At 36.8% G+C, this 27,299-nt stretch overlaps 2 protein-coding genes across 2 annotated transcripts; both read left to right on the top strand.

The window, feature by feature from the left end:
• The first annotated feature begins 8,769 nt into the window (after positions 1-8,769).
• On the top strand, positions 8,770-9,717 carry LOC122741939 (olfactory receptor 4F3/4F16/4F29-like). Its single transcript, XM_043985831.1, has one exon. The coding sequence runs from the start codon at positions 8,779-8,781 to the stop codon at positions 9,715-9,717; it is 939 nt and encodes a 312-aa protein (XP_043841766.1). The 5' UTR covers positions 8,770-8,778.
• Positions 9,718-24,108: 14,391 nt separating this feature from the next.
• LOC122742181 (olfactory receptor 4F3/4F16/4F29-like) lies at positions 24,109-25,050 on the top strand. Its single transcript, XM_043986248.1, has one exon. It carries the CDS (start codon positions 24,112-24,114, stop codon positions 25,048-25,050), a length of 939 nt encoding a protein of 312 aa, XP_043842183.1. The 5' UTR covers positions 24,109-24,111.
• The last annotated feature ends 2,249 nt before the right edge of the window (positions 25,051-27,299 follow it).

The following is a 27,299-nucleotide window of genomic DNA, read 5'->3' as shown; positions in this document are numbered from 1 at the left end:
CAGAAGAACTATGGAGATAACTCCTTTCTTTTGTTTTTGTTTTGTTTTGTAGGGCAATGAGGGTTAAGTGATTTGCCCTGGGTCACACAGCTAGTAAGTGTCAAGTGTCTGAGGCTGGATTTGAACTCAAGTCCTCCTGAATCCAGGGCTGGTGCTTTATTCACTGCACCACCAAGCTGCCCCAAGATAACTCCTTTCCAAGGTTCATTCTTCTACTTTTGCCTTTGATACCATGCCCTTTTGCCTTCAACATTCACTGCATCTGAACAATCAGGTAGCTATTCTCAAGGATTTTCAATTTTGTCTTTCTCCATTCATTCTTTTCCATTTGTTTGCAGTCTTTCCATTCTATAGCAATTATCCTCTATCCTCTTACACCATCTAGTCTACCATTCCTTCTCTCCCTTCTTTGCTAGACTTCTCAAAAGCATAGTGTATATCTCCTTTCAATTCAAGAATTATAAATTGCCTGCTATTTGTCATTCTGATAGGCACAGTAGATACAAATAAAGATAATAGGAAATAAACCCTTGTCTGAAGGTCCTATAATTATTCCATCTTGTTTTTTCTTTCTACATTTCCCTAAGTTCCAGTCTTGCATTTCTAATTGCCAACTAGACATTTCAATTTATGTATCCTTATAGCACCTCAAAATTAGTGTGTTTAAAACAGAACTCATCTTCTTCCATTCTTTTCCACTTTTCTTAGTGCTGCATTGAATTTTCCCCAGAACTCAATGATGAAACTTCAGACAGCTCTTATAATTTTTCTTCAATTCAACATTCAGCAACCATATTAAATTCCCATTGCATGTAGAGTACCATGTTTCAGGTGTTAGGTAAAATAAAAATTTTGATAAGATAGCATCAGATCTATGCAGTTTCAGAATTTACAGACATTTGAATGAGAAGATAAGACATAAAAATGCAGGTAACTATAATAGAAATATTTCATGTTGAGTACTTTTTTGGGGGACTGGACTTTTGATATCATTGGTATGGGAACTTCTGGTGAGGAAACTTCCTTTATTAAAAGTACATATAAAAAGTATATATGGTACAAATCTAAATTTTGCACACATATACATGCAAAATAGTAAATACAAAGCATTTTGGGAGGGAGGTTCCAGAATTTGGAGGAATGAGGATAGTGTTCATGAAAAGATCATGTCTGAGCTACATCTTATAGGAACAGAGGTATTCTATTGGGTCCTAACAAGGAAGTATATTCCAGGGCTGGGGTTGGGGGGGATGGACAATTCAAAGGTGTTGGTAGATGTCGCATTATAAAATGGGAACATATAGAAGACCAGTTGGTCTCAATTGTAGAGTCAGGAAAGAGAGTAATATCTAATGAGGCAGACCATTCTATAAACTTGAGTCTTACAGGAGTGTTTAGGTCACTGAGAGGTTAAGTAATTTGATAAGGATCATTCAGCAAGCATGTCAGAGGCAGAATTTGAACCTAGGTCTTCCCACTTTGAGGACAGGTCTTTATCCAGTGTCATGCTAAAATTTTTTTTCATTGTTTTTACTTTTATACCCAATGCCTCTCTAGTACATAAGAAAGGGGCAAAAGTGATATGTGAAGTCCAAAGGGGAAGGCTACTTTCAACCAGGATCAATGAGTACTTAGAATAGAAAGAAGTGTTTGGGTTGGGCTTAAAAAGATGATTTCCTACATACTGTTTTAGGATCATAGAATTTAGACTTGAAAGGTAAATCTAGTTCAGTCTCCTAATTTCATAAATGAATAAACCTGGGGCCAAGGAAGGTAAAGTTATTTGCTCAAAGTTACATTGATAGTGAATGGCAGAGCCAAGATTTGAACCTAACCCTTTTGAGTAACCAAATTCTTTTTATTCATCCTTTGACATATTTCTTACATCTTTCTCTTCCCACTGACATTACCTTACTTCAATTCCTTATGATCTCCCACTTAAGTTATTACATTTCCTTTCTTGGTATTCTCTTTGTCTTAAGAGCTTATCATCTGCCTTCAGATTTTAAATGAACATCAGACTAATTTTCCTAACCACTCTGGTTACCTGTTAATTCCCTCCTCAAAAACCTTTGATAGCTCCCTAATGCACAAAGGTCTTGGCTATGTTTTAGTTTTGGACTTACTTTTTTTTGTGGGGCAATGAGCATTGTGATTTGCCCAGGGTCACACAGCTAGTAAGTGTCAAGCGTCTGAGGCTGGATTTGAACTCGGGTCCTCCTGAATCCAGGGCTAGTGCTTTATCTACTGCATCACCTAGCTGCCCCTTCTTGGCCATTTTTAATGTCCTCTATGTCCTGATTCCAGGTTGCTATTCTAGCCTTATTCAATTCCATTAAATAAAAAAAAATATTTATGTGAAAGGCAGTACAGTTGGTGCTGGGGTAAATACAAAGATAAATGTCTCCAGTACCTGGCATCATTGAGTTTAAAATCTATTAAGTGAAATCTGACACTTACATAAAAAATTTATACATAATAGAATAGTGGCAGTGAGATTATCTAAGAGCCTGAACTAGAGATATAGAATTTGGTCTCGGTAATGATTCATCTCCTTTCTTTCCTATATCTTAGAGACAGTCTAGCATTAGATTCAGAACCAGCACCTATAGCAGCTTTTCAGGGCTGGGAGATAGAACCTATTGATGTAATAAGTAAACATTGAAAACCCAAGAAGTCTAAGTTTCTAGCTTAACTGCTGTGGAGGGTCTTTTTGAACATGAATGCCTCCTTCCCCCTTTTCCTTTTCTTTCTCCATTCTCTCTCCTCTAACTCCTATGCTTTCATCAGTACTGCCCATAGTATGGGAGTTTAAAGTTGCCCCTTGATTTACAAAGAAAGATATAGTAATGAGTTTTGAGCCCTTTGGTTGATGGACCATTTGACCTAATGACCATGAATTTTTAATCTGGGAAGCATTCTATTATGTGTGTTCAGCCTGATCCTCCTCTTATCCCCTGACTCCCTCTTTTCTCTGAGAAAGTGATGGAAAGGAACAAAAATAGTGAAAAGGAGCTTGTGGGAAGAGCACTGGGCCTAGAGGCAGGAAGACCTGTGTTCAGAACCAGTCTTAGACCCTTATTAGCTGTGGGTTTCCTCATATGTAAAATGAGGATAATAATAACACCTACTTTCCAGGTTTGTTGTGAGGATCAAATGTGCATATTTGTAAAGATCTTTGCAGACTTTAAAATGTTATATAAATGCTAGCTATTATTATTAATTAATCAGCAAAAATTCATCAAGATTATCCTATGACTGTTTTTCAGGATATAAGAAAACCCAACAACCCAGAATTATCCCTGTCCTTAAGAAGCTTATGTTTTATTGAGGGAGACAATACGTACTTGATTTCTATCAATAAAACATTTGATCATCAATTAGTTATCTGTGTCTTCTCTGTGCCTACCAGGGGTGCTATGGACTTTGAAAGAAGTAGATATTATAATGTGAACACAAGAAGCTTAATATCTAATTAGGAAATGAAACATGCAAAGCAAAAAAGGATTTGATGAATTCGGTAGATCATTGGACTTAGAAAAATAAGGGATGTTAGAAGTCATCTATTTAAATGCCTTCTTTTTACAGATGAAGAAACTGAGGTCCAGATAGTTTAAGTAGGTTATCTAAATTCCATATAGGCAGCAGAGTGTCTACCACTACAAACCTGAGTAATCTCTGTTACTTCCTATTTTTCTAGAGAAATGTGGTATATTAGAAATGTCTCCAAATTAGGAATCAGAGGTCCTATGTTTCATTTTAAATTTTGCTACTGGCTTCCCATGTGACTTATTGACCCCTGTGAACCTCAATGTCTTCATTTATAAAATAAGGAGGTTGGGCTAAATTCTTTGTAAAGGATCTTCCAACTCAAATATTCCAAGGTTCATTTATCATTTATCATTGTTAACATTCCCTTATGTTAATTAACTTTTTGTAATTTTTCTAAGACAGAGGTTGGATTATGTCACCATCCTGCTCAAAATTCTTCAGTGTCTATCAGTTGTTTCTATAATAAAATGCGAATTCCTTGACCTGGCATGTAAAGTCCTGCATAATCTGTCTCTCACCTCCCTTTTCGGCCTCAGTTCATATTATTCCCTTTCACAGATTCTACTCTCTCTATGGACATTCTTTGAATTTATCATTCCATTTTCTACTTGGCAGAGTCATTCCCATTGTCTGGAATGTACTCCTTACTCACTTTCCCCTCTCAGAATTCTTGCTTTTCTTAAAAGTTCAGCTTAGTTGCTCCCTTCTCCAAAGTGTTTCCAAGATCCTTTCCTGACCTCCACCAACCAGGTAGCTAGTTCTCTGTTCTCCCAAATTACCTTTTATTATACTGATTTGTGGGCATGCTACATTATTTAGTAAAATATAATCTACTTAAAGGCAGAGACTGCTTTGTTTTTGTCTTTGTATTGATAAATCAATCAACATCCATTTATTAACTATCTAGGGAAGGGAATAAATATTTATATATCACCAACCATGTGCCAGGAACTGTTAAATACTTTATAAATATTATCTTACTTAATTTTCATGATAACTACTATTATTATCCCCACTTTGCAATTGAGGAAACTGAAGCAAATAGAAATTAAGAGATTTGCCTAGGGTCACATAGTAGTAAGTATCTGAGACAGGAGTAGAACTCATTTCTTTCTGGCTCTGAGTCCAGTAGTCTATCCACTGTGCCACCTAGCTGCCTCCAACCTACTATGAATCAAGTTTGCATTGTGGATTTAAAAACAAAATGAAATAATTTTTTCCTGTTGATGCTTCTATCAGAGAAAACAATGTGTACATAAATAAATATATTCTCTCTGTCTATGACTTTGCTTTTACCTCTCACATCCTCTCTCTCTGCATCAATCTACTTATCTGAAAATGTAAATCTTGAGAGTGAGACAGCACTCACAGTTGGAGGGGGTGAAAATCAGGAAAATCTGTATTTTACATGGTGCAGCTTACATAGAATTTCTTTCTTTCTTTCTTTTTTTAACATGTAAAACCAATTTTGAAAATTCTTTTAAAAAAGGTTTGAGTTCCAAACCTTTTTCTTCCTCCCTTTCCCCCTTCCTGAGAAGGTAAGCAATCTGATATAGGTTATACAAGTGCAATCATGAAAGACATATTTACATATTAGTAATTTTGTGGAAGAAAACAAACAAAAAGGATGAAAGTGAAAAATAGTATGTTTTGATCTGTATTTAGATGCCATCAGTTCTTTCTCCAGAGACAGACAGCATTTTTCATCTTGAGTCCTTTGGGATTATCTTGGATCAGAGTATTGCTGAGAATAGCTAAGCCATTCACAGTTGTTTATCATGCAATATTGTTGTTACCATGTACAATGTTCTCCTGGCTCTGCTCACTTTACTATCAGTTCATGTAATTCTTTTCAGGTTTTCCTGAAATCAACTTTTAAATGGAGTTTTGAAGGAAGGGATTCAAAGAATTGGAGGTGAGGAGGGAGTATTTTCCAGGTATGGGGAGATAACCAGTATAAAGGAATGAAGATAGGGGATAGAATAATTTTTAAAGGTAGGTTGGTTCCATGTTGAGAAGGGTCTTAAAAACTAAAAGAGAAACATATTTAGTACTAGAAGCAATAGAGAGCCATTGGAATTTATTGACTAGGGGAATGACATGATCAGACTTACTTCAGGAAAATCACATTGGTAGGTTTGTTGAGGATAGATTGAAGAAGGGAGATATCCCAAGGCAGGGATACCAATTAGAAGGGTGTTGTGGTGGTCCATGTGAAATGTGATAAAGATCTGAACCATCTGGTTTAACTCATTTTACATATGAGGAAACCAAGAGTTTAAGTGAGCTGGCTGAGCTAACCAGGTGTCAAGTTGACAGAGATGGGATTTGAACCTACACATCTATAATAGATGACTAATAATTTCTTATTGAATTCCTTTGAATGTGAATTAAAGGAAATGTTCACAATAGCAACATATCACAATAACCTAGATTTAATTATAATTTTTTTCTTTGATTTAATTATAATTTTTTTTAGTAGGTTCAATTTCAAGTTTAAAAAACATTTAAAAGCACTAATGCAGAGACACGGCTAGGCACTGTAGAGATACAAAGATGAAATAAGACAGTCCAATTCTTGTCTTTTGCACTCATGGAACTTACAGTGTAGTAGGGGATGTGCTATGTGCTATTAACTATATACAAAGGGATATATGATATGAAAAATAAGCAAAACAGTATGTGAAGTCCTAGAAGGTGAGTACTATTAGGTGAATGGTCCATTTTGGTAATTACATCTGGAGGAGAATCGTGTGGATTAAGGTGGAAATATAGCATGTCATCTGATAATTGGAGAAGCCTAAATGACAGACAATGGACCTTTTACTTGTCTGGATTGATTTGCTGGTGGGCTGTGTGAAGGTTTTTGATTTTGAGTTCCTAGAAGTTTTCATTTTAAGGCTTTTCTCAGGAATTGAATGGTGGGTTCTTTTTATTTCTACACTGTTGTCTGGTTCTAAAAGATTTGGGCAATCTTCTTTTATGACTTCTTGAAATATTATACCTAGGCCTTTTTTTTTTTGATCATGGCTTTCATGTAGCACAGTGATTTGTAAATTATTTCTCCTTGATCTCTTTCCTAGTCATTCATTTTTGCTTTGAGATACTTTACATTTTTTACTATTTTTCAATCTTTTCACTTTGTTTTAATATTTCTTGTTATTTCTTGGAGTCATTAGCTTCTATTTGGTCCATTCTAATTTTCAGGGAATTTGTTGCCTGGCAAGGTTTTATACCTTTTGTGCCAACCTGTTAATTCTCTTTATAGTTTTTTCCCCATAACTCTCACTTTTTTTCATTACTCTAATTTTATTTCTAAAAATTTACGATTATTAAAAAATCTTTGATTTCATATATTTCAGGAATTTTAGAAGAACTTGAAATGAAGTTGCTTATAGATGTTTTGGAGTCATTGTCTCCTGGGTTGGTGTCTTGATTGTCTATGTCATCAAAATAGGTTTTTATGATGAAATTCCTTTTTTGTTGTAGTTTGCTTATTCTTCCATCCTACTTCCTGACTTCAGACTTTATGTTAGGGCTGTGCTTTGCACAATTCTGAAGGAAAGATATGGGCTGATCTTGTTGCTGCTTTCTTGGGGGTTTTGATTGCTATGTTACTTCAATATCTCAGGGACTGTTTAGACTGGGAAAAAACAAGCTTTCATTGATCCCCAAGTGGTTTAATACAAGGAAAAATCTGATTACTATTCCCCTTATCTGAGCTCTGAAAGGTCCTGATGTGGGTTTGGGTCTGGGTAACAGGCTTTTAGGCTTGCCCTCTATAGAGTTCCAGTAAAGTGTTGCTGAACTCAGCTCCTATCAGCCAGCTTTAAAGCTTTGATGTTTCAGAGTAATAGAACTGTAGGTTTCCTTTTGGTCTGGGAATCCTGTCCTGGTTACACTTCTGTAGGCTTTAGACTGGGCTGAAAGTTAGAACTGAGACCTTGTTCTACTCTCAGGTCTGAGCCATACAGCTGACACTTGCTTCTGAATTTTCTCCAGTTTGGTACTCAGCTGAAGGTCACCACAACTGCTCTTAACCCTGAAATGCCATCCCTAGGTGCAGGTCCCCTCCTCTGTCTGCTCTGGATATATCTGGTCCCTACCCTAGTTCTATGAGGAAGCTAATACATATATTTTATTTTATGGTAATGACCTATGATTTTATCAATGGATAGGCTGATTGTATATGATTGTCTAACCATAGTGAAGTCCCTTAACTTTTAGTACCCATGGTGATTTTCTAAAACCATGAAATCATCCTGACTGCAAGAATGATCCTCCATCTACTCCCCCATATAGCTTAATTGTATATTATTATCTCCACATAATACATGAAAAAGTTGAGGATAGGAAGATTAAATGATTTTCCTAAGATTCCTCAAAAAATAGAAGAATCAGGACTTGAATCAGGTCCGCATTGTATGCCCCACTATACCTGAAAGAATGAATATAATAGGGATTGAATATTCATTTAAGAGAGGAATAGGCCAAGGTAGGGGTAGAAAAGAATTTCTAATTTGCAGTGATCAGTGAGTGAATTGACCAAGAGAAGACATGAATGTTGAGATGAAATGACTAAGTTAATCTGTAACTCTTTGGCTTCTTACATTGTCCTTAGGGGCATTCTCTTCATTCCTCTCCCAATGTTTCTCCTGAATGAATATCAGTTCCTGACTTTTGTCTGAACTGTTTCAATAAAGAGTGGGAAAAGTGTGTGAACTTCCACATAGCAAAGACTCTGCAGTTCCATGTAATCATGGGCTATGAAATGATGAGGTGAGATTGGGTTTTCATAGTGGGAATTTTGAGGCAGCTAAGTGGCAGAGTGGATAGTGTGCCAAACCTGAAGTCAGGAAGACTCATCTTCCTGAGTTCAAATCTGGCCTCAGACACTTACTAGTTGTAAGAGTCTGAGCAAATCATTAACTCTGTTTGCCTCAATTTTCTCACCTATAAAATGAGCTGGAGAAGGAAATGACAAACTACTCCAGTGCCTTTGCCAAGAAAATCCCAAATGGAATCACAAAGAGTTGGACATCACTGAATGACAAAAATGAGAATTTTAAATTATGTATTACACATAGGATAGCAAATATTTAACATGACAAATGTTTTTGGAATAAAATTGAATTCTAGGACATTACTGTGGTTTTCAATAATTTGGATTTTGCCTTTATTTTCCTTCTATAGACAATTTCAGCAGCACATTTGCTAACTGAATCAATGGACAGAAAGAATCACACCGTGGCGTCTGAGTTTGTGTTCTTGGGACTCACCAATTCCTGGGATATGCAGCTTCTCCTCTTTGTGTTTTCCTCTGTGTTCTATGTGGCAAGCATGCTGGGAAACTCCCTCATTGTGCTCACAGTGATTTCTGACTCTCATTTACACTCTCCCATGTACTTTCTGCTTGCCAACCTCTCTTTCATTGATTTGGGAGTTTCCTCTGTCACTTCCCCCAAGATGATATATGACCTTTTCAGAAAACACAAAGTCATTTCATTCTCAGGCTGCATCACTCAGATGTTCTTTATTCACTTGATTGGTGGTGTTGAGATGGTGCTACTTATTGCCATGGCCTTTGACAGATATGTTGCCATATGCAAACCTCTCCATTATCTGACTATTATGAGTCCAAGAATGTGTACTCTGTTCCTGGTTGCTGCTTGGACCATTGGCTTCATCCATTCAGTGGTCCAATTGGCTTTTGTTGTAAACCTACCCTTCTGTGGTCCTAATGAATTGGATAGTTTTTACTGTGACCTCCCTCGGTTCATCAAACTTGCCTGCACAGATACATACAGACTGGAATTCATGGTCACTGCCAATAGTGGTTTCATTTCCTTGGGCTCTTTCTTTATTTTAGTCATCTCCTACATTTTCATCCTGGTCACTGTTCAGAAACATTCTTCAGGTGGTTCTTCCAAGGCTCTCTCCACTCTATCAGCTCACATCACTGTTGTGGTTTTGTTTTTTGGTCCCTTAATATTTTTCTACACCTGGCCATTCCCCACATCACACATAGATAAATTTCTTGCCATTTTTGATGCAGTTCTTACTCCTTTTCTCAATCCAGTCATTTATACACTCAGAAACAAAGAGATGAAGGTGGCAATGAAGAAAGTGTGTAGCCAGCTTGCAAATTTCAAGAAAATCTCTTAAATGACTAGAAGAGAACATCAAAATATTTTATTTGGGGAGGGTGGAAAGGATGAGTTTGGCTTTGCTTGGCTGAGTCTGAGTTCCTGCAGGGACATTGAAGTGACAGTAGTCAGCTGGGAATATTGTTTAGATCTGGAAGAGAGAGAAACAGAGGGAGAGAGACAGAGAGAGAGAGAGAGAGACAGAGAGAGAGAGAGAGACAGAGAGAGACAGAGAGATAGAGAGACAGAGAGAGACAGAGACAGAGAGAGACAGGGAGAGATAGAGAGAGACAGAGAGAGAGACAGAGATGGAGAAACAGACATATAGACAGACTAGGGGTGGGGAAAGGATTGATAAGTTGTCTACATAAATATTTTAGTTCAAATAAAGGATTTATGCAAGATAATAAATTTAATAGTATAGACAATGCAGAGAGAGGAGTTTGATAATAGAAGAATTATCTTATTTAACTGGTAGAAGGTAAAAGAACAATGAAGGAATGGAGAAGCAACAGTCAGAAAAGGAACAGAAGAAAAAGATATCTGTGATACAAAAGAACAACGTGAAGAAAGTTTTTAAAAAAGAGATGATGGCTGATAGAAATGTTGCATAAGAAGAGGGTTAGTGTTTTTTTTTAAATTCCTTCCTATCCATTCCAAAAAATTTTCCTATCTTATATGTTCTAAAATTATTATTCTAGGAAATAGCCATTTATTTAATTAAAATAAAACTACACTAATAATTGTGCAAGCTCAACTTCTTGCACATTTTTAGTTTCCACAAGGAAGTTTGTTAATCTATTTGGATTGCTAAATATTGCTGATAAGGATATTGTATATGTGGTTTCAGTTAACTTATTATTATTAACTTTGAAGTCTTCCATAAGGTACTCCTGAAATTATCTTTTGGTTTGCCTAATTTCTAGTTGATATCTGCTATATGATAATTTGTGATATTCCCTATTGTATATTGACTTTATAGTTACTTTCATGCTGTCTTCTCCATTGGAAGACTGTGAGCTCCTCGAGAGTCAGGACTGTTGTGCCTTTCTTTGTAGCCTTGGTCCTTAGCACAGTGCCTGGAGCATAGGTGAACATTTATTAAACATCTAACTATGTGTCAGGCATTGTGCTAAGGATTAGGGATTCAAAGAAAGGCATGATATAGTCTTGACTCTTAAGGAACTCAGTGTCGTCTAATGGGGGAGACAACATGCAAACTATGTATAAACAAGCTACAAACAGAGAGAAATATACAATACATATATATGTGTATGTGTACATATATGTATATGTGTATGTATACACACACACATATATATGAATGAAAAATTGGCTATGATAAATGGAAGGCACTAGAATTAAGGGAATTCCTCTTGGAAAAATATTTCTCCAGCCTTGCCTGGGTCTTGAAGGAAGGCAGGGATGCTCAGAGGTGGAAATTAGGAGAGAGAACATTCTAGGCATTGGAAATAGCCAGTGAAAATGCCAGAAGAAGCAAGAAGGTTTGTCTAGTGAAAAAGAGCAAGGAGGCTATATTGTAGAGTATGGGTAGGGGAAGGAAAAGAGGAATATGATGTATAAGAAGACTGGAGAGGTTGGGGAGGGAAGATATGAGTGAGTTTGAATGCCAAATAGAGGATTTTATATTTGATACTGGAGGTGATTGGGAGCCAGTGGAATTTATTGAGTAGGGGTGTGTGTGTATGTGTGTGATATGGTAAGATGTGCTTTAGGAATATTGCTTTGGCAAGAACCTAACAGTTTAAGGTATGTTAGACATTGTATTGTGTATTTTTTTTTTGGTTTGTTTTTGTTTTTGTTTTTGCAGGGCAATAGGGATTAAGTGACTTGCCCAGGCTCACACAGCTGGTAAGTGTCAAGTGTCTGAGGCTGGATTTGAAATCAGGTCCTCCTGAATCCAGGGTAGGTGCTTTATCCACTGTGCCACCTAGCTGACCCTGTATTCTGTATTAAACTATTTACCATTTAGGCCTTTCACTGTCTGGTGTTAAGGGCTAAAATTCTAGCTAGTCTGTCTAAAATATCTAATAAGTGGTCGCCAATAAATTATAAGCTTTAGCAAGAATTAGGCTTTTAAGCATTTATTAATGAGAATAAGAATTTGGTAAAGAGAGAGAGAAAGGCCTAGATTCCTATCTATTAAAGGGAGAGTGCATTTCTAGCTCCCTTCTCCACCGGAGTCCTCAGGAAGAGAGTGAGTCTGAGTACCCAGCTCTTCCTTCTTCCTCCCACTAGCAAACGTCACTTCCTGATGCCAAAGAAAAGACACATGTTCTTGCCCTCAAAGACCTTCCTTTCATGGTGGAACTTTTATACAGTAAGTCTCCAGCAGGTGGCATCATTCTAATCATTACACTGGCATTTCTTACCTTTTACATCTTCTCTAAAATTTGCTAAACACACATTTATTCTAGGCTTTCAGTATGGTATTATAAAAGATCCACTATGTCCTGTGAATTTTTGAATTTTTAATCTTCTCAGTGTTCTAACTAATGCTTGCATTTAAACAATTTCTCTTCTAAAATCCAGTAATTTTATGAAATATTTCTTTGCGTTTCATTCTTTCTCCAAAGTGACCTTTCTTCACTCCACATACAAATATATACATAATTATATTATGATCATCATTATTTCAGTATTCTCATCCACATTAATATCCTTTTTGTAACTTAACACCTCTTTATTACTTAATTAGGACCTTTCCTGGGTGTTCTAGAATGATAGTCTGAGAGCCTGTCATTTTTCCAACCTCCCAATGTCCTTATTCTTCATGTTCTTATGAGAAATTCTATTAATCTATTTTTGTAAAATTAAAGTTTATGATTATTACTTCTAGTTTAAAGATGCAATTCCATTGTCTACATCATTTCTACTAAAGTCTCATTGTTCTCATTAATTGGGTTCAATATATACACAATTCAGTTTTGTTACATAATTTAACTAAGTTCAATTCAATCTCTTTCAACAAGTACTAAGTGAGTGCCTCCCATATGCATAGTAGTGGGCTAGACGCTGGTTATACAAATACAAAAAAAAATAATTACTTCAATCATGGATTTACATTTTATAGCAGAGGTGAACATCCATGAAGTACATAGTAAGTAAATGTAAGGTATGAGCAAAGTTATACAAAGTAATGAGAGATAGAGACATAGAGAGGGAGGGAGAGAGAGAGATTAGAGGAGTCAGTAAATGCCATGTAGCACAAGACAACCTAAATTAGAAGGAAAGCAGAAAGCTGGGAAAAATTTCTTTTACAACAATTATCTCTGATAAAGGCTTCTTTTCTTAAATATATAGGGAATTAAGTTAAATTTACAAGAATAAAAGTTACTCCCCAATTAATAAATGGTCAAAGGATATGAACAGAAATCAATGATGTCTGTAGTAATATGACAAATGCTCTAAATCATGATTGGTTAGAGAAATGCAAATTAAAATGACTCTGAGGTACCACCTCACAGCTATCAGAGTATCTAATATGACAGAAAAGGAAAATGATAAATGTTGTTGGGGATGTAGGAAAACTAGTACATTAATGAACTCATGGTAGGCTTATGAAGCGATCCAACCATTCTGGAGAACAATTTGAAATCATGCCCAAAGGGCTATAAAACTGCATAGTCTTTGATCCAGCAATACCACTATGAGGTCTATATCACAAAGAAATCAAAAAGGGGAAAAGGACCTGTGAGTGGGGTTTTTTCCATCCCTTAGATACAAGTGATCTAATAGTTGTACTAATCAGTTGTATAGACTACAATCTATGATTTAAAATATTTAGATATTCTTTAGTAGATTGAGCAAATGATAATGAAGAAAGTAAGATAGATATTGGTAGCAGCAAATGCAAATGCTATATTGTCAACTTGTCTTTTCTACAACTTACCTAGAATCCATCTATCTGATTCCCAATTGTGGTTAGGTATAGTTACCAATTAGCTTAAAGGTCAGATCCCTAAAATAGTAACTTCTGAGCTTTAAGGGACCAATCAGAGCTCTTGAGAAGTTGGAAAGCCATGCTTAAACCAATATCGTGGAAATACTTGATAGTAGGAAACAACTCAGAGGAAAAGAGGTAAGAAAAGCATCCTCTGAGATGGCAAAGACACATTCAGATAGATGGTTTCCTATGTTATGAGCCCGTTACATAGTAATAGGGTTATTTTTGTGTGTGTGTGTTTGTTTTTGTGTTTGTTTTTTTTTTTAGTGAGGCAATTGGGTTAAGTGACTTGCCCAGGGTCACACAGCTAGTAAGTGTTAAGTGTTTGAGGCTGGATTTGAACTCAGGTACTCCTGACTCTAGGGCCGGTGCTCTATCCACTGCACCACCTAGCTGCCCCAGTAACAGGGTTATTTTAAGTATTGTATATAGAATGGCAGTGACTATGCTGTTATCTGACTGATGGTTTCTTTTTTTCTCTATCATACTTATTGTATTTGTACCACTTGGATTATAGGAGGAGTCATTGTGCTTAAATATCCCTGGAACCTGAGGCATGGGGATTATGGGTCCTAGACCTGAAAATGGTTTTATTGTGCAACAGGATCCTCCCTCAATAAATCTTTTTTTTGGGGGGGGGGGCTTGGAGACTTTGGTTTTTTCTTCATCTAACATTGTGACTTAGAAATTTTCACCACAGGCCTACTTGTACAAAAATATTTATAACAGCTCTTTTTGTAGTGACTAAGAACTGGAAATTGAGGGGATGTTCATCAGTTGCAGAATGGTTGAACAAGTGGTACATGATTGTTATGGAATATTATTGTGCTACAAGAGCTAATAAGCAGGATGATTTCAGAAAAACCTGGAAAGACTTACATGTACTGATGCAAAATAAAGTAAGCAGAATCAGGAAAACGTACACAATAACAGCAATATTATACAATGAAGAGCTGTAAATGACAACTATTCTCAGCAATACAATGATCAAAGACAATCCCAAAGAACTCATGATGAAAAATGGTATCTACCAGCAGAGAAATAACTGATGTCTGAATACAAAGTGAAGCATACTAATTTTCAAATTCCTTCCTTCCTTCCTTCCTTCCTTCCTTCCTTCCTTCCTTCCTTCCTTCCTTCCTTCCTTCCTTCCTTCCTTCCTTCCCTCCTTCCTTTCTCTTTTTTTCTGAGGACACTATGGTTGCTTATAGACCAGAGCACAGGCCAGGAGAGTGGTAAACATACCTCTGCTTCAATCATACCATCTTGGAAGAACTAAAAACTTGCAAATCTTTATAAACAACTGCACAAACCCCCTGAAGCTTGGGACACTGAACTCTACACCCTGGAAACAGTGCCCCATTTTAACAAAGAGTTAAGGGGCAGTTAGGTGGCACAGTGGCTAGAGCACTGGCCCTGGAGTCAGGAGTACTTGAGTTCAAATCTGGCCTCAGACACTTAACACTTACTAGCTGTGTAACCCTGGGCAAGTCACTTAACCCCAGTTGCCTCACTAAAAAGAAATACATAAATAAATAAATAAACAAAGAGTAAAAAGTCAAGAAATAGGCTTGGAAAATGAGCAAACAGAAAAAAATGTGTTGATGCTAGAAAGTTTCTATGGTGACAAGGAAAATCAAAATACACACTCAAAAGAAGAAAACAAAGTCAAAGATCTCACATCCAAAGCTTCCAAGAAAAATATGAATTGGTCTCAGACCATAGAAGGGCTCAAAAAGAACTTTGAAGAGAGGTAAGAAGAAAAAATGTAAAGAGAAATGAGTGATACAAGAAAATCATGGAAAAAAAGTAAACAGTTTGGTAAAGGAGACACAAAAAATACTGAAGAAGACAATACATTAAAAACAGACTAGGCCAAATGGTAAAAGAGGCACAAAAGGCCAATGAGGAAAATAATGCCTTGAAAAGATGAACTGGCCAAATAGAAAAGGAGGTACAAAAGCTCTCTGAAGACAAAAACTCCTTAAAAATTAGTATTGAACAAATAGAATCTAATGACTTTTTGAGAGATCAAGAAACAATAAAGCAAAACCAAAAGAATGAAAAAATAGAAGGCAGTGTGAAATATCTCAGTGAAAAAACAACTGACCTGGAAAATAGATCCAGGAGAGATAATTTAAAAATTATTGGACTACCTGAAAGCCATGATCAAAAAAAGAGCCTAGACATCATCATCCAAGAAATTGTCAGGGAAAATTACACTGATATTCTAGAACCATAAGGTAAAAGAGAAATTGAAAGAATCCAATGATCACCTCCTGAAAGCAATCCTAAAATGAAAACTCTTAGGAATACTATAACCACATTCCAGAGCTCCTGGGTCAAGGAGAAAATAATGCAAACAGCCAGAAAGAAACAATTCAAGTATTGTGGAGCCACAGTCAGGGTAATATAAGATCTAGCAGCTTCTACATGAAAGGATTGGAGGGTTTGGAAGGAACTGGGATTACAACCAAGAATCATCTACCCAGCAAAACCAAGTATATCTTTAAAGGAAAAAAAAGGGAATTCAATGAAAGATAAGACTTTTAGGCATTCTTCTTTTTTTCCCCCTTTTTCTTTCCTTTCCTTTTCTTTTTTTTTGTGGGGCAGTGAGGGTTAAGTGACTTGTCCAGGGTCACACAGCTAGTAAGTGTCAAATGTCTGAGGCTGGATTTGAACTCAGGTCTTCCTGAATCCAGGGCTGGTGCTTTACCCACTGTGCCACTTAGCTGCCCCCTCAGGCATTCTTGATGAAAAGACCTAAGCTGAATAGAAAATTTGACTTTCAAACACAAGACTCTAGAGAAGCATAAAAAGGTAAACAGGAAAAAGAAACCATAAAGGATATAAAACCTTAAACTGCATTCCTAGATGGGAAGATGATACTTGTAACTCATAAGAACTTTCTTATTATTGGGGAGGGTAGATGGAGTATATTTAGACAGAGGGAACAGGTACAAGTTGAATATGAAGGGATGATATCTTAAAAAAAATAAAATTAAGGTGTGAGAGAGGAATGCACTGGGAGAAAGGGAAAGGGAGAGGTGGAATGGGGGAAAGTATCTCACATAAAAGAAGCAAGAAACACTTTATGGGGGAGGTGCTGGGGAGCGAGTGAACCTTACTCTCATCAGAATTGGCTCAAAGAGGTAATAAAATACACACTCAATTGGGTATAGTCATCTATCTTGCCCTTCAGGAAAGTAGGAGGGGAAGGGGATAAGGGGAGGAAGTGATAGAAGGGAGGGCAGATTGGGAGAGGGGACAGTCAGAAGCAAAATACCTTTGAGGAGGGAAAGAGTGAAAGGAGATAGAGAATAGAGGAAATGACATAGGGAGAGAGTAGGATAGAGGGAAATTCAGTTAGCAATAGTAACTGTGAAATGGTGAGCAGGGTGCTCAGAAAAACCTGGAAAGACTTACAGGAGCTGATGCAAAGTGATATGTACTGTATACAAAGTAAAAGCAATATTATAAGATGATCAGTTGTGAATGACTTGGCTATTCTCAGCAATGCAATGATCCAAGACAACTTTGAAAGATTTATAAAATATGCAATCCATCTCCAGAGAAGGAATTGATGGTATCTGAATACAGATGGAAATGTAATTTTTTGGGGTTGGGGGGCAGGGCAGTGAGGGTTAAGTGACTTGCCCAAGGTCACACAGCTAATGTCAAGTGTCTGAGGCCAGATTTGAACTCAGGTCCTCCTGAATCCAGGATGAGTGCTTTATCCACTATGCCACCTAGCTGCCCCGAAACATACTTTTAAGAGTTTTTTTTCTTTTTTTTTTGTCTGTTTTCTTTTACAACCTGACTATTGTGGAAATGTTTTGCATGACTACACATGTTTAACTTATACTAAATTGCTTGTGCTCTTAAGGGGTGGGGAGGGAGGGAGGGAGGAAGAAAGAGAATTTGGAACCCAAAGTTTTAAAAATGGATATTAAAATTATTTTTACATGTAATTGGGGGAAAATAAAATTCTAAATAAATTTTTAAAAGCACTACAATGTGATTAAAGAAAATATGATAAGATATAAAACTATAAATGTACATATGATAATTTGAAGAGGGAGAAAGCACCCATAACAGAGGGGAATCAGGAAAGACTTCCTGTAGGAGGTGGCAGCTGAGCTCAGCCTGGAAGGAAGGCCTTTTAGAATCCTTGCTCTAAAAGGCTGAAGTGGGGATTGTCTTTTGAGTATGGGGTCCAACTGAGGTGGGAGATGGAATGTTCACAAATACTATTTCAGTCAGTTTCACAACAATGATGTGAGGTAAGTCCTATCGTTATCCCCATTTATAGGTGAGGAAACCGAGGCAGAAATTAGTTAAGTGATTTGCTCAGGGTCACACAGCTACTAAGTGTTGGAGGCAGAATTTAAACTAAGGTCTTTCTGACTCCAAGTCTGACAGCTTAACCACTATGTCACCTCCTTAAATGGAGGAGTTCACATTAGGAAGATTGTCATTAGTGCATAGCTTGGATTAGAATGGAAATAGATAGGAATTAGGAAGATCATCTAGGAGTTTGTGTTTTATCCTAGAGGCATTCAGGAACCATTTAAATTTCCTAATAGCTATGACATGATCAGATTCAGGCTTTAGAAAAATTCACTTGACAGTTCTATGGAGGAAGGATTAGAAAGGGGAGGGACTAGAAAGAAGGAGTCCAAAACCTTTGTACCAAGTCATAGATCTGTTTCTACTAAGGTGAGTGAAGGAAATTGTCATACTGAGAGTTTCCCCAAGATGATGAAAGCAAAGCTCTTTCAACTACTTGTGTGATGAATGCTATAGATCCCATAATGTAGGATTAATCTTTTATTTAGAAATTCTCTTTACTTTCTGTTTTTACTTGACCAGATTCACTGCAAGAAGCCAGATGAAATTTGGTGCAATAAAGGAAATGATTTTATTTAAAGGTGTGAAGTGTATTTGTTTCTCATGTTTCCCAGATATATCTTTTCTGCAGCTTCATTAAATTGGTCTAGAAAAGGGTCAAAGGGTATTTTTCACAAGGAACAGTCACAACTCTTCCTAGTTATCCTTTGTTAACAACATTTCCTCTTAGTTATCATGGGAAAACCAACAGAATCCTAGGAGACAAGTCCTTTGGTCAAATGGTCTCAGGCTGGCAAACCCAGTCTCTACAGCCTCAATTGGTTGCTAATGAGCTATTTTTCTGCATACAGCAGAATTTTATAATGCTCTTAGTGCTTCCAGTTACTACAAATGGTTAGAAGGCTGAGTTTGGAGATTCCCTTCAGCATGGCTACAGTATCAGATCCTGTGATAGAATAGGTAAGTGAGAGGGATGGGAATAAATTCTTCAGCAGATAAATTCTTTTAGCAGAAGACCACACCGACCAGATTTCCATGTTTCAGGGTGAATAGGTGATGCTGGGAGTAGCATCACTCATCACATGGGACAAGGAGGGGTTGGGACAAGGGCAGGCCTGGATCTGTCTTCTAGGAAAGGAGTCAACAGGGAGAAGGAGCCAAACACAGGAAGGGAGGTTCAATGTGAAGGGTTTCAGGTTATGGAGATATGGGCATACATATCTGGAAAGAGAATTTGATTTCATCTCCTGATAGACATGTCAGAGAAACAAGAGTAAAGATAAAAATATAAGAATAAAAAAAATAACCTAACCATCTCCTTCCAACTTATGGAATTTTCTTTTTCATGATGAAAGCGTCTACCCTTCCTCCTCCTCTTAGAATATGTCCATTGTTCTTCTTCTTCTTCTTTTTTTGGTGAGGCAATTGGGGTTAAGTGACTTGCCCAAGGTCACACAGCTAGTAAGTGTCAAATGTCTGAGGCCAGATTTGAACTCAGGTACTCCTGACTCCAGGGCTGGTGCTCTATCCACTGTGCCACCTAGCTGCCCCTTCATTGTTCTTCTTAACTTGCTTTCCTCTGATGTCTGGATTTCATAGTTGACCATTTCCATGATAAGCTCCTTTGAATACTAGAGTCTAATGATTTCTAGACCTTTTCCTTTGTTTGCAGTGAAAGTTGCAATGTTCTATTATCTGATTATATTTAGTCTGACCCTGTTTAATGTTTTTGGAAAAAGTCATAAAACCCTAATGCCAGCTTCATTGCAAATTTATCTTATTCAAACTCAATTGAAATTCTGTTGCTATTAATTAGTCTTTGTCTCTCGGAAACCTTAGTTATTTAACTGTAATAGTAATTCTAAGCCTTTTCCATAGTCTTTGACCTCCCATCTTACTTTCCCTAAAACTCTGTAGATGATCTTGTCTCCTACTTTAATAAAAACCCACAAACCTGAGACTATCTACCAAGAGCCTCCTCTTTCACTTTGCACCTATCACCACACCTTCTTACCACCTCAATATTTCACCATCTTTTCTCCCATTCTCTTTGATTTTCCCATTGTTCCAGAGAAAGAACCATGGAGATAACATCTTTTCAGGTTAACTCTTCTATCTGTATCTTTGTGATTACCTCCTTGTTCTTTTATCAAATTGTTTCAAGTGATTTATCAATTAGCTCTCTTTCAGGATCTTTAATCTCTTTTTCATTGATTCCTTTTCTTCCATATGCAAACCTCCTGCTTAATAAAAAGTGAAACAAAACAAAAAAACACTCTCTCAATGCATGAGTTTAGACTGCTGCTTATCCTATTTCTTTTGTTTTTGTTTTTTGTTATTTTTGGTTTTTGCTCAGCAATGAGGGTTAAGTGACTTGCCCAAGGTCACACAGCTAGTGTCAAGTGTCTAAGATCAGATTTGAACTTAGGTCCTCCTGAATCCAGGACTGGTTGCTTTATGCACTGTGCCACTTAGCTGCCCCTGCTTATCCTATTTCTAAAACTGTTATCTAAGCTAATTTCAATTCAACCCCACAAGTATTCATTGAGAGCCTGAAAAGTGTAAGTCAAGAGGCAATGTAACCAATTGGGCAGAAACCTGGACTTGGACTCATGAAGCTCTGTTTTTGAGTCAAATAATGAAGTCAAGAGTCATCAAGCATTATAAAACACCTACTATGTTCTAGACACTGTGCTAAGTTCTGCCTCTGGTACATATTAACCAAACTTTATCACTGGGAAGGAGTTTCCAATCTGGATAAAATCACAGGTCCTTTTCCTCTTGTCCCCTTCAGCCCACAAAAAAAGACCAAGTCACTATGATCATGATATGGATAAAAAATTACAAAGACAGAACCAGTCACATTCTTTGTCCTGTCATCTCCTTTCATTAAAGGAATTTGAATTTTATTCAATAGGCAGTGGGGGCTAGAGTAGAGGCTGTGTGAAATTTTTGAACAGGGGAGTGATGTGATTAGAGTTTCTCCTTAGGAAGATTGCATGTCATTAATGCATATTTTAGCTGGAAAGGGGAATAGCCAGGAATCAGGGAGACCAGTAAAGAGACCACTGCAGAAGTGTCAATTAAAAATAAAAAGTGCCTGAATGAGGGATGGGAATGCACAGAATCTGGTGTGGGGGATGGGACATCTGCTATCACACTTCTCCCTTAAGGATAGTGTAGAATTAGGGGCAGCTAGGTGGCGCAGTGGATAGAGCACTGGCCTTGGAGTCAGGAGTACCTGAGTTCAAATCCAGCCTCAGACACTTAACACTTACTAGCTGTGTGACCTTGGGCAAGTCACTTAACCCTAATTGCCTCACTAAATTAAAAAAAAAAAAAGGATAGTGTAGAATTAGACTTGAGACCAGCACTGAGTAGAGCTACTTATCACTGGCAATTGATTCCTTATTATATGATTAAACAAGCAAGTTCAACAGTAAGGGTTTAATAAATGTTTATTGATTGATTAGGAAGCCTTGAAGATTCAAGTTATGCAAGTTTATAGCTTCACTGCTCTTTAGACTTTTTTGCCACCTTCTTCCCCCCCCACCCCCATAAATGTCTTAGTCCTCCTCCTCCCTTACTATTATAGTTTGCCTCTTTAAAATTCTCTTCATTTCCTTATTCTCACTATATTTATTTTGGTTCCTTTCTTTCTCTTTTCTCTGTCATTTTTTTGTTTTTGGTACTTACCAGGGCTGCATACAGCATGGGACATAAGAGTTGCAGCTCCTCAGACAGAAATATATAACAATGTCAGGTATTCTCTATTTGGGAAGACTTTATCTTTGCAAACAAATTCTATTTGTGTTTGACCTGTTTGGAAATAATATTATTAATAAATAATAATAAATGAAATGAAAATAAATCCTTTTTTGAGGGGGAGAGAGAATAAGGTACGAGATCATGATCAGGGATAATAAACAATTTAAGAAATACTTTTTAGAAGACAGAGATGTCAATCCAACCATTTATTAAATGTCTGTTTTGTGACTTTGAGTATAAAAGAAAGCAATATTCTGTTCTTCAGGGTTTAAAGATATACTTGGAGAAATAAAACATGGAGACTTGGAATGATTTAGAAACCTGTAGAGAGTCAAATTGTTTAGTATAGATGGGGAACAAGGAATTCATTTTATTATAGTCTTCCTCTAAATTCTAACTAAAATATCACCTTTTATTGGAATCCTTTTCCAACCCTTCTTATTTCTAGTGCTTTCCTTCTGTTAATGATTTCCTATTTATTCTGTACATAGCTTGCTTTGTATCTATTTGTTCGCATGTTGTCTCCTTATTGGACAGTAAGGTCCTTGAAGGTAGGGATTGTCTTTTGCCTTCTTTGTATACCAAGCAGTTAGCATAATGCTTGGCATTTAGTAGTAATAAATGTTTATTGATTGAATGATTCATCATAGGACATAAAACTACACAGGACCTTAGAGATGATCTAGGCTATTGCTTTTAGATTAGGAAATTGAGGGCCAGAGAGATTAAGCAACTTGTACAAGGTTCTACAGGCAGTGATAGCTGATCCAGAATTAGGACACAGATGTATGCCTCTTTCCATTAAACTAAGGAATGCTCTCCTGACACTTTCTGCCTTTCCTGCAACTAATCACACAGTATTTCCCTGTTCTTAATCTTTAGAGAAAACATAGTATAGTAGAAATGGCAATAGCATAGAAATCAAGAGATTTTCAAGTTCTAATTCTGTTATTAACACAGCTATAATTATCATGCAATTCCTCTGAACCCCATAAAATAGAGTGGGAGGGGGTGTAAAAAGAGAGGTGAATGGCCAGTAATGCCCTTTCTTTCTCTAAATCTAATAAAGACTATATTCAACATGTAGTACAGATTAGTGAGAATAAAATCTCAGCTTTTGAAGTTATTATTATGCAAAATATGGTAATTTGTTTCAGCTCAGTGGAAATATACAGTGAATTGGAATAATGCTACCACATTATGGGATTGATTATTCACCTTGATATGGACCTATTTTTTTGTACCTCATTTCCTGAGTCCCCTTCTACCTCCTAGACCAGGCTCCCATTGTTAGACTTAACTAGATGACCTTCATTTTGTTTTTTGATTGTCATTTTGTCATTTTGATTGTTTTGTATGAACTGTGAGTACAATGGTATGAAAAGATGAAAAAAATAGTATAATTAACAACAGCTTGATGTGAACCTTTGTAGTTACTACATACATTTATATGCATTATCTCAGTTGATTCTCACAGAAAGCGTGTGAATTATAGTAGGCAGTGCATGACATATTCTTAATTTACACTTGGGAAAACTAAGGCTCAGAGAGTTTAAGTGACTTGGCTAAAATCTCACAGGCAGGAAGGAAGCAGCAAAATGTGCTATCACTTAAAGCTTTTCAACTCCACTAGCAGGATAGGCTGCCATTCTCTGCTACCATAGAGAGAAGGAGACTGGCAATCAGAGAACCTGCATGTTTATGAGTTAGAAGGAGGTATTGGAATGAAAGGAAATTAAAATCTTTGAATTCACCAAGGACATCCTCACCAACCAAAGGCAGGAAATGTAGAGTGATATGAATGAATTCACCACTCCTTTCTACTCAGATTCTCTTCTGGCCCATTGCTTTGCCTACCTCTCCAAACTCTTTTCTGTGTAGCAGTCATCCCTTTGCTTTAACCTAGTCCTCACTAGAGAAGTGCTAGAGGACAGGGTTTTGACTGAATATGGCTGTAACTTTAGAGTTAATGGGATCAGACATTAAGAAGTCATTCTGGGGGCAGCTAGGTGGCACAGTGGATAGAGCACTGGCCCTGGAGTCAGGAGTACCTAGGTTCAAATCTGGCCTCAGACACTTAACACTTACTAGCTGTGTGACCCTGGGCAAATCACTTAACCCCAATTGCCTCACTTTAAAAAAAAAAAGTCATTCTGGCTATGAAAAGGTGAGATGAGATCAGATTTCCATAGCATTGCACATAGTAGGCCCTTGATTATTGTTTATTGAATTGACGAACTCTGGGATTTCCTTATATTCAGTCATTTGAATTTTCTCTTTATTCTCTTCCTACAGGAAATTTCAGAGTTTGCCCTGAGGACTGAGTCAATGGACAGAGTGAATCAGACTTCAGTGACTGAGTTTGTATTCTTGGGACTCACTAATTCTTGGGACATTCAGCTTCTTCTCTTTGTGTTTTCCTCTGTGTTCTACTTGGCAAGCATGCTGGGAAATTCCCTTATTGTGTTCACAGTGTCTTCTGATCCTCACTTACACTCTCCCATGTACTTCCTGCTGGCCAATCTTTCCTTCATTGATCTGGGGATTTCCTCTGTCACTTCTCCCAAGATGATATGTGACCTTTTCAGAAAACACAAAGTCATTTCATTCTCAGGCTGCATCACTCAGATGTTCTTTATTCACTTGATTGGAGGGGTTGAGATGGTGCTGCTCATAGCCATGGCCTTTGACAGATATGTAGCCATATGTAAACCTCTCCATTATCTGACCATTATGTGTCCAAGAATGTGCACTTTGCTTCTGGCTGCTGCCTGGATCATTGGCCTCATCCACTCAGTGGTACAAATGGCTTTTGTAATTAACCTGCCCTTCTGTGGTCCTAATGAATTGGACAGTTTTTATTGTGATCTCCCTAGGTTCATCAAACTTGCCTGCACAGATACATACAGACTTCAATTCATGGTCACTGCCAATAGTGGCTTCATGGCCTTAGGTGTCTTCCTCATTTTGATCATATCTTACATTTTCATCCTTGTTACTGTTCAAAAACGTTCATCAAGTGGTTCCTCTAAGGCTCTCTCCACTCTTTCAGCTCACATCCTTGTGGTTATTTTGTTTTTTGGTCCAATTATATTTTTCTATGCATGGCCATTTAACACATCACATCTGGATAAATTTCTTGCTATCTTTGATGCAATTCTGACTCCCTTTCTAAATCCAGTCATCTACACATTCAGAAACAAAGAGATGAAGTTGGCAATGAGAAGAGTATGTAGCCAGCTTATAAGTTTCAGGAAAATCTCTTAAATTACTTGATGAGAAGACAAGAACTTCTAATGTCTATAATAAGGAATTCTGAAAAAAATTTAGGGGCAAGGATGAGTTTGGTTTTGAGCATGCTGATTTTGAATTCCTGGAAGGATCCAAATGGGAATTTCAAGTATGGATTTAAAAAGAGGAGCCTAGTGATGGGAGAGAGTTTAAGAATGTAGATTTGAATGTTGTCTACATAAAAACAGAACTCTAAGAATAAACATGTGTGAGGTCATCTTTGGAGATGGAGCAGAAAGAAAGGGAATCTGAAGGCAGAAATTTGAGGGGATTTATTATAATTATGATATGGAAGGAAGCTAATGAAAGCTATTGAAAGAAACAGAGACATAAAGGCAAGACTAGATTGAGAGGATTTCCATGCCAGAAAATTCCAGCATGAAAAGATTTTCTATAAAGGGATGTTTGTTGTTTGTTGACAACTTATAAATGAGTAAATAGCTTCAGGTTTTGTTAACTACTCATCACCAACTCCCATGTAGAATCCTTTCTTGTGGATTCTAGGTACATTAACTCTAGGAAAAAAATCATTTGAGCAATTGAAAAACACAACTCCCTGTCCATTTTGGTTCCTATGAGGAAGCTTGTCAATCCTTTTTTGAATAAGTAAAGTATTAATACTATGCAAATTGTATGTGTAATTTTTTTTGGAAGAACTTGGCTTTGGAGTCCCTGAAAAAGTACTTATGAATTTTTTTGTTTGCTTACTACACGTATTTAATGCATACCAAATGAATCAGACCCCAGGATCTTCTTGATTCTGCTAGATTAGAATTTCTTTATATTTTTTGAAAAAGGACCATTTCTTTATGTGAAGAAACCATCAAACACTGCATTCTGTGTTAACCTGTTTGCCATTTACCCTTTCTTGTGACTGCTACTTTTAACCTTTTACACACATTTGCTCTGGGCCTCCACTAAGCTTTTGTAAAAATAGTCTCTGCTAATCTTTGAATCTTTAATCTCTACTTCTTGAGCTAAAGCTTGAATTATCATATAGTACTTAATCTAGAATCCAATACTTTCATGAAATATTTTATTGGTTTTACATAACCAACCAAAATGTTCATTTATTCATTCATAATATTCAATTCAACTCAGATAATTTTAAATGTTTCTAACATGAGAGGCACTCTAATATTTACCCTGCATATACATAAAAAAGAAAGAAGTTCATGCCATCTAGAAATTTACATTCCACTCAGGGTGGTGTGGTTCCAGACTATATACAAATAAGTAAGTACAAATATATATAAATTGATGGAGAGAGTGCTAGTAACTGAGGAATCAGGACACACCATGAATATGAGCTGGACATTGAAGTATACTTTAAAATAGACCATGCATTTTTTTTTGTTGTTGTTCTCTGGAATCATTCCTGTTCAAACCATTGAATGGAGTTAAGTCTTTCAAACTTATTTGTCTTAGAATCACATACCTCATCAGTGTGAGAATTTATTTTGTGTGACTGCATTTTTGTTACAAGGATTTTCTTTCTTTCTTCTTTTCTTTCCTTTTTTTCCCCAGTGGAGTGGAGGGCAGAGGTGTTAAGGGGACAAAATAGATTTTTCTTCATTAAAAAAAAATATCCTTTATGTTCCCACAGAAAATTTCAGGTACATTCCCTCTTGGTGTGTGTAACTGCTTGGTCTCCAGAAGTAGGGTTGATTTAGTATTGGTTGCCTTTCTTTCCTCACCACTTTTCATTTCTTATTTGATACAATCTGTAATTTTATCTTCTTGTTTAAATTTTCAAAAGGTTCTATCATTTTGTTCATTTGTGGTCATCAGATTTCATCAGTTTACTCATTCAACAAATACTTACTGGGTTTATACTATGTGACCTGTCCTTTGATCAGTATTGTGGGGTATGCAGAGAGGATAATACTTTGTCATACCCTCAAGAAACTTACAATCTAATAATATGTAGGCCCTAGAAAATGTCAAAGATGAATCCAAATGACAACTCTAGAACCATCAAAAAGCAGTGTATATTATTCAATCACAAGGGAACAGAATAGACCATGTCAGGAAAGTTATGAGTTTAGGGGAGGAAGAGATCATTATGGGTTGCAGTGGTCAGAGAAGTCCTCATGGAAAGAGTGGCAATTAAGTTGGATCTTGCAGTATGGGTAGAATATGGACATACAAACTTAGGGTAAGAGATGGAGTATTTCAGGCAGAGGAAATAGTGAGAAGAAAATCAAGGACCTGGGAAAATATGA

The sequence above is a fragment of the Dromiciops gliroides genome, chromosome 2 (genome assembly GCF_019393635.1).
Source record: "Dromiciops gliroides isolate mDroGli1 chromosome 2, mDroGli1.pri, whole genome shotgun sequence".
Taxonomy (NCBI): domain Eukaryota; kingdom Metazoa; phylum Chordata; class Mammalia; order Microbiotheria; family Microbiotheriidae; genus Dromiciops; species Dromiciops gliroides.
Note: the sequence above shows the minus strand (reverse complement) of the source record. Positions and strands in the feature narration are given on the sequence as shown.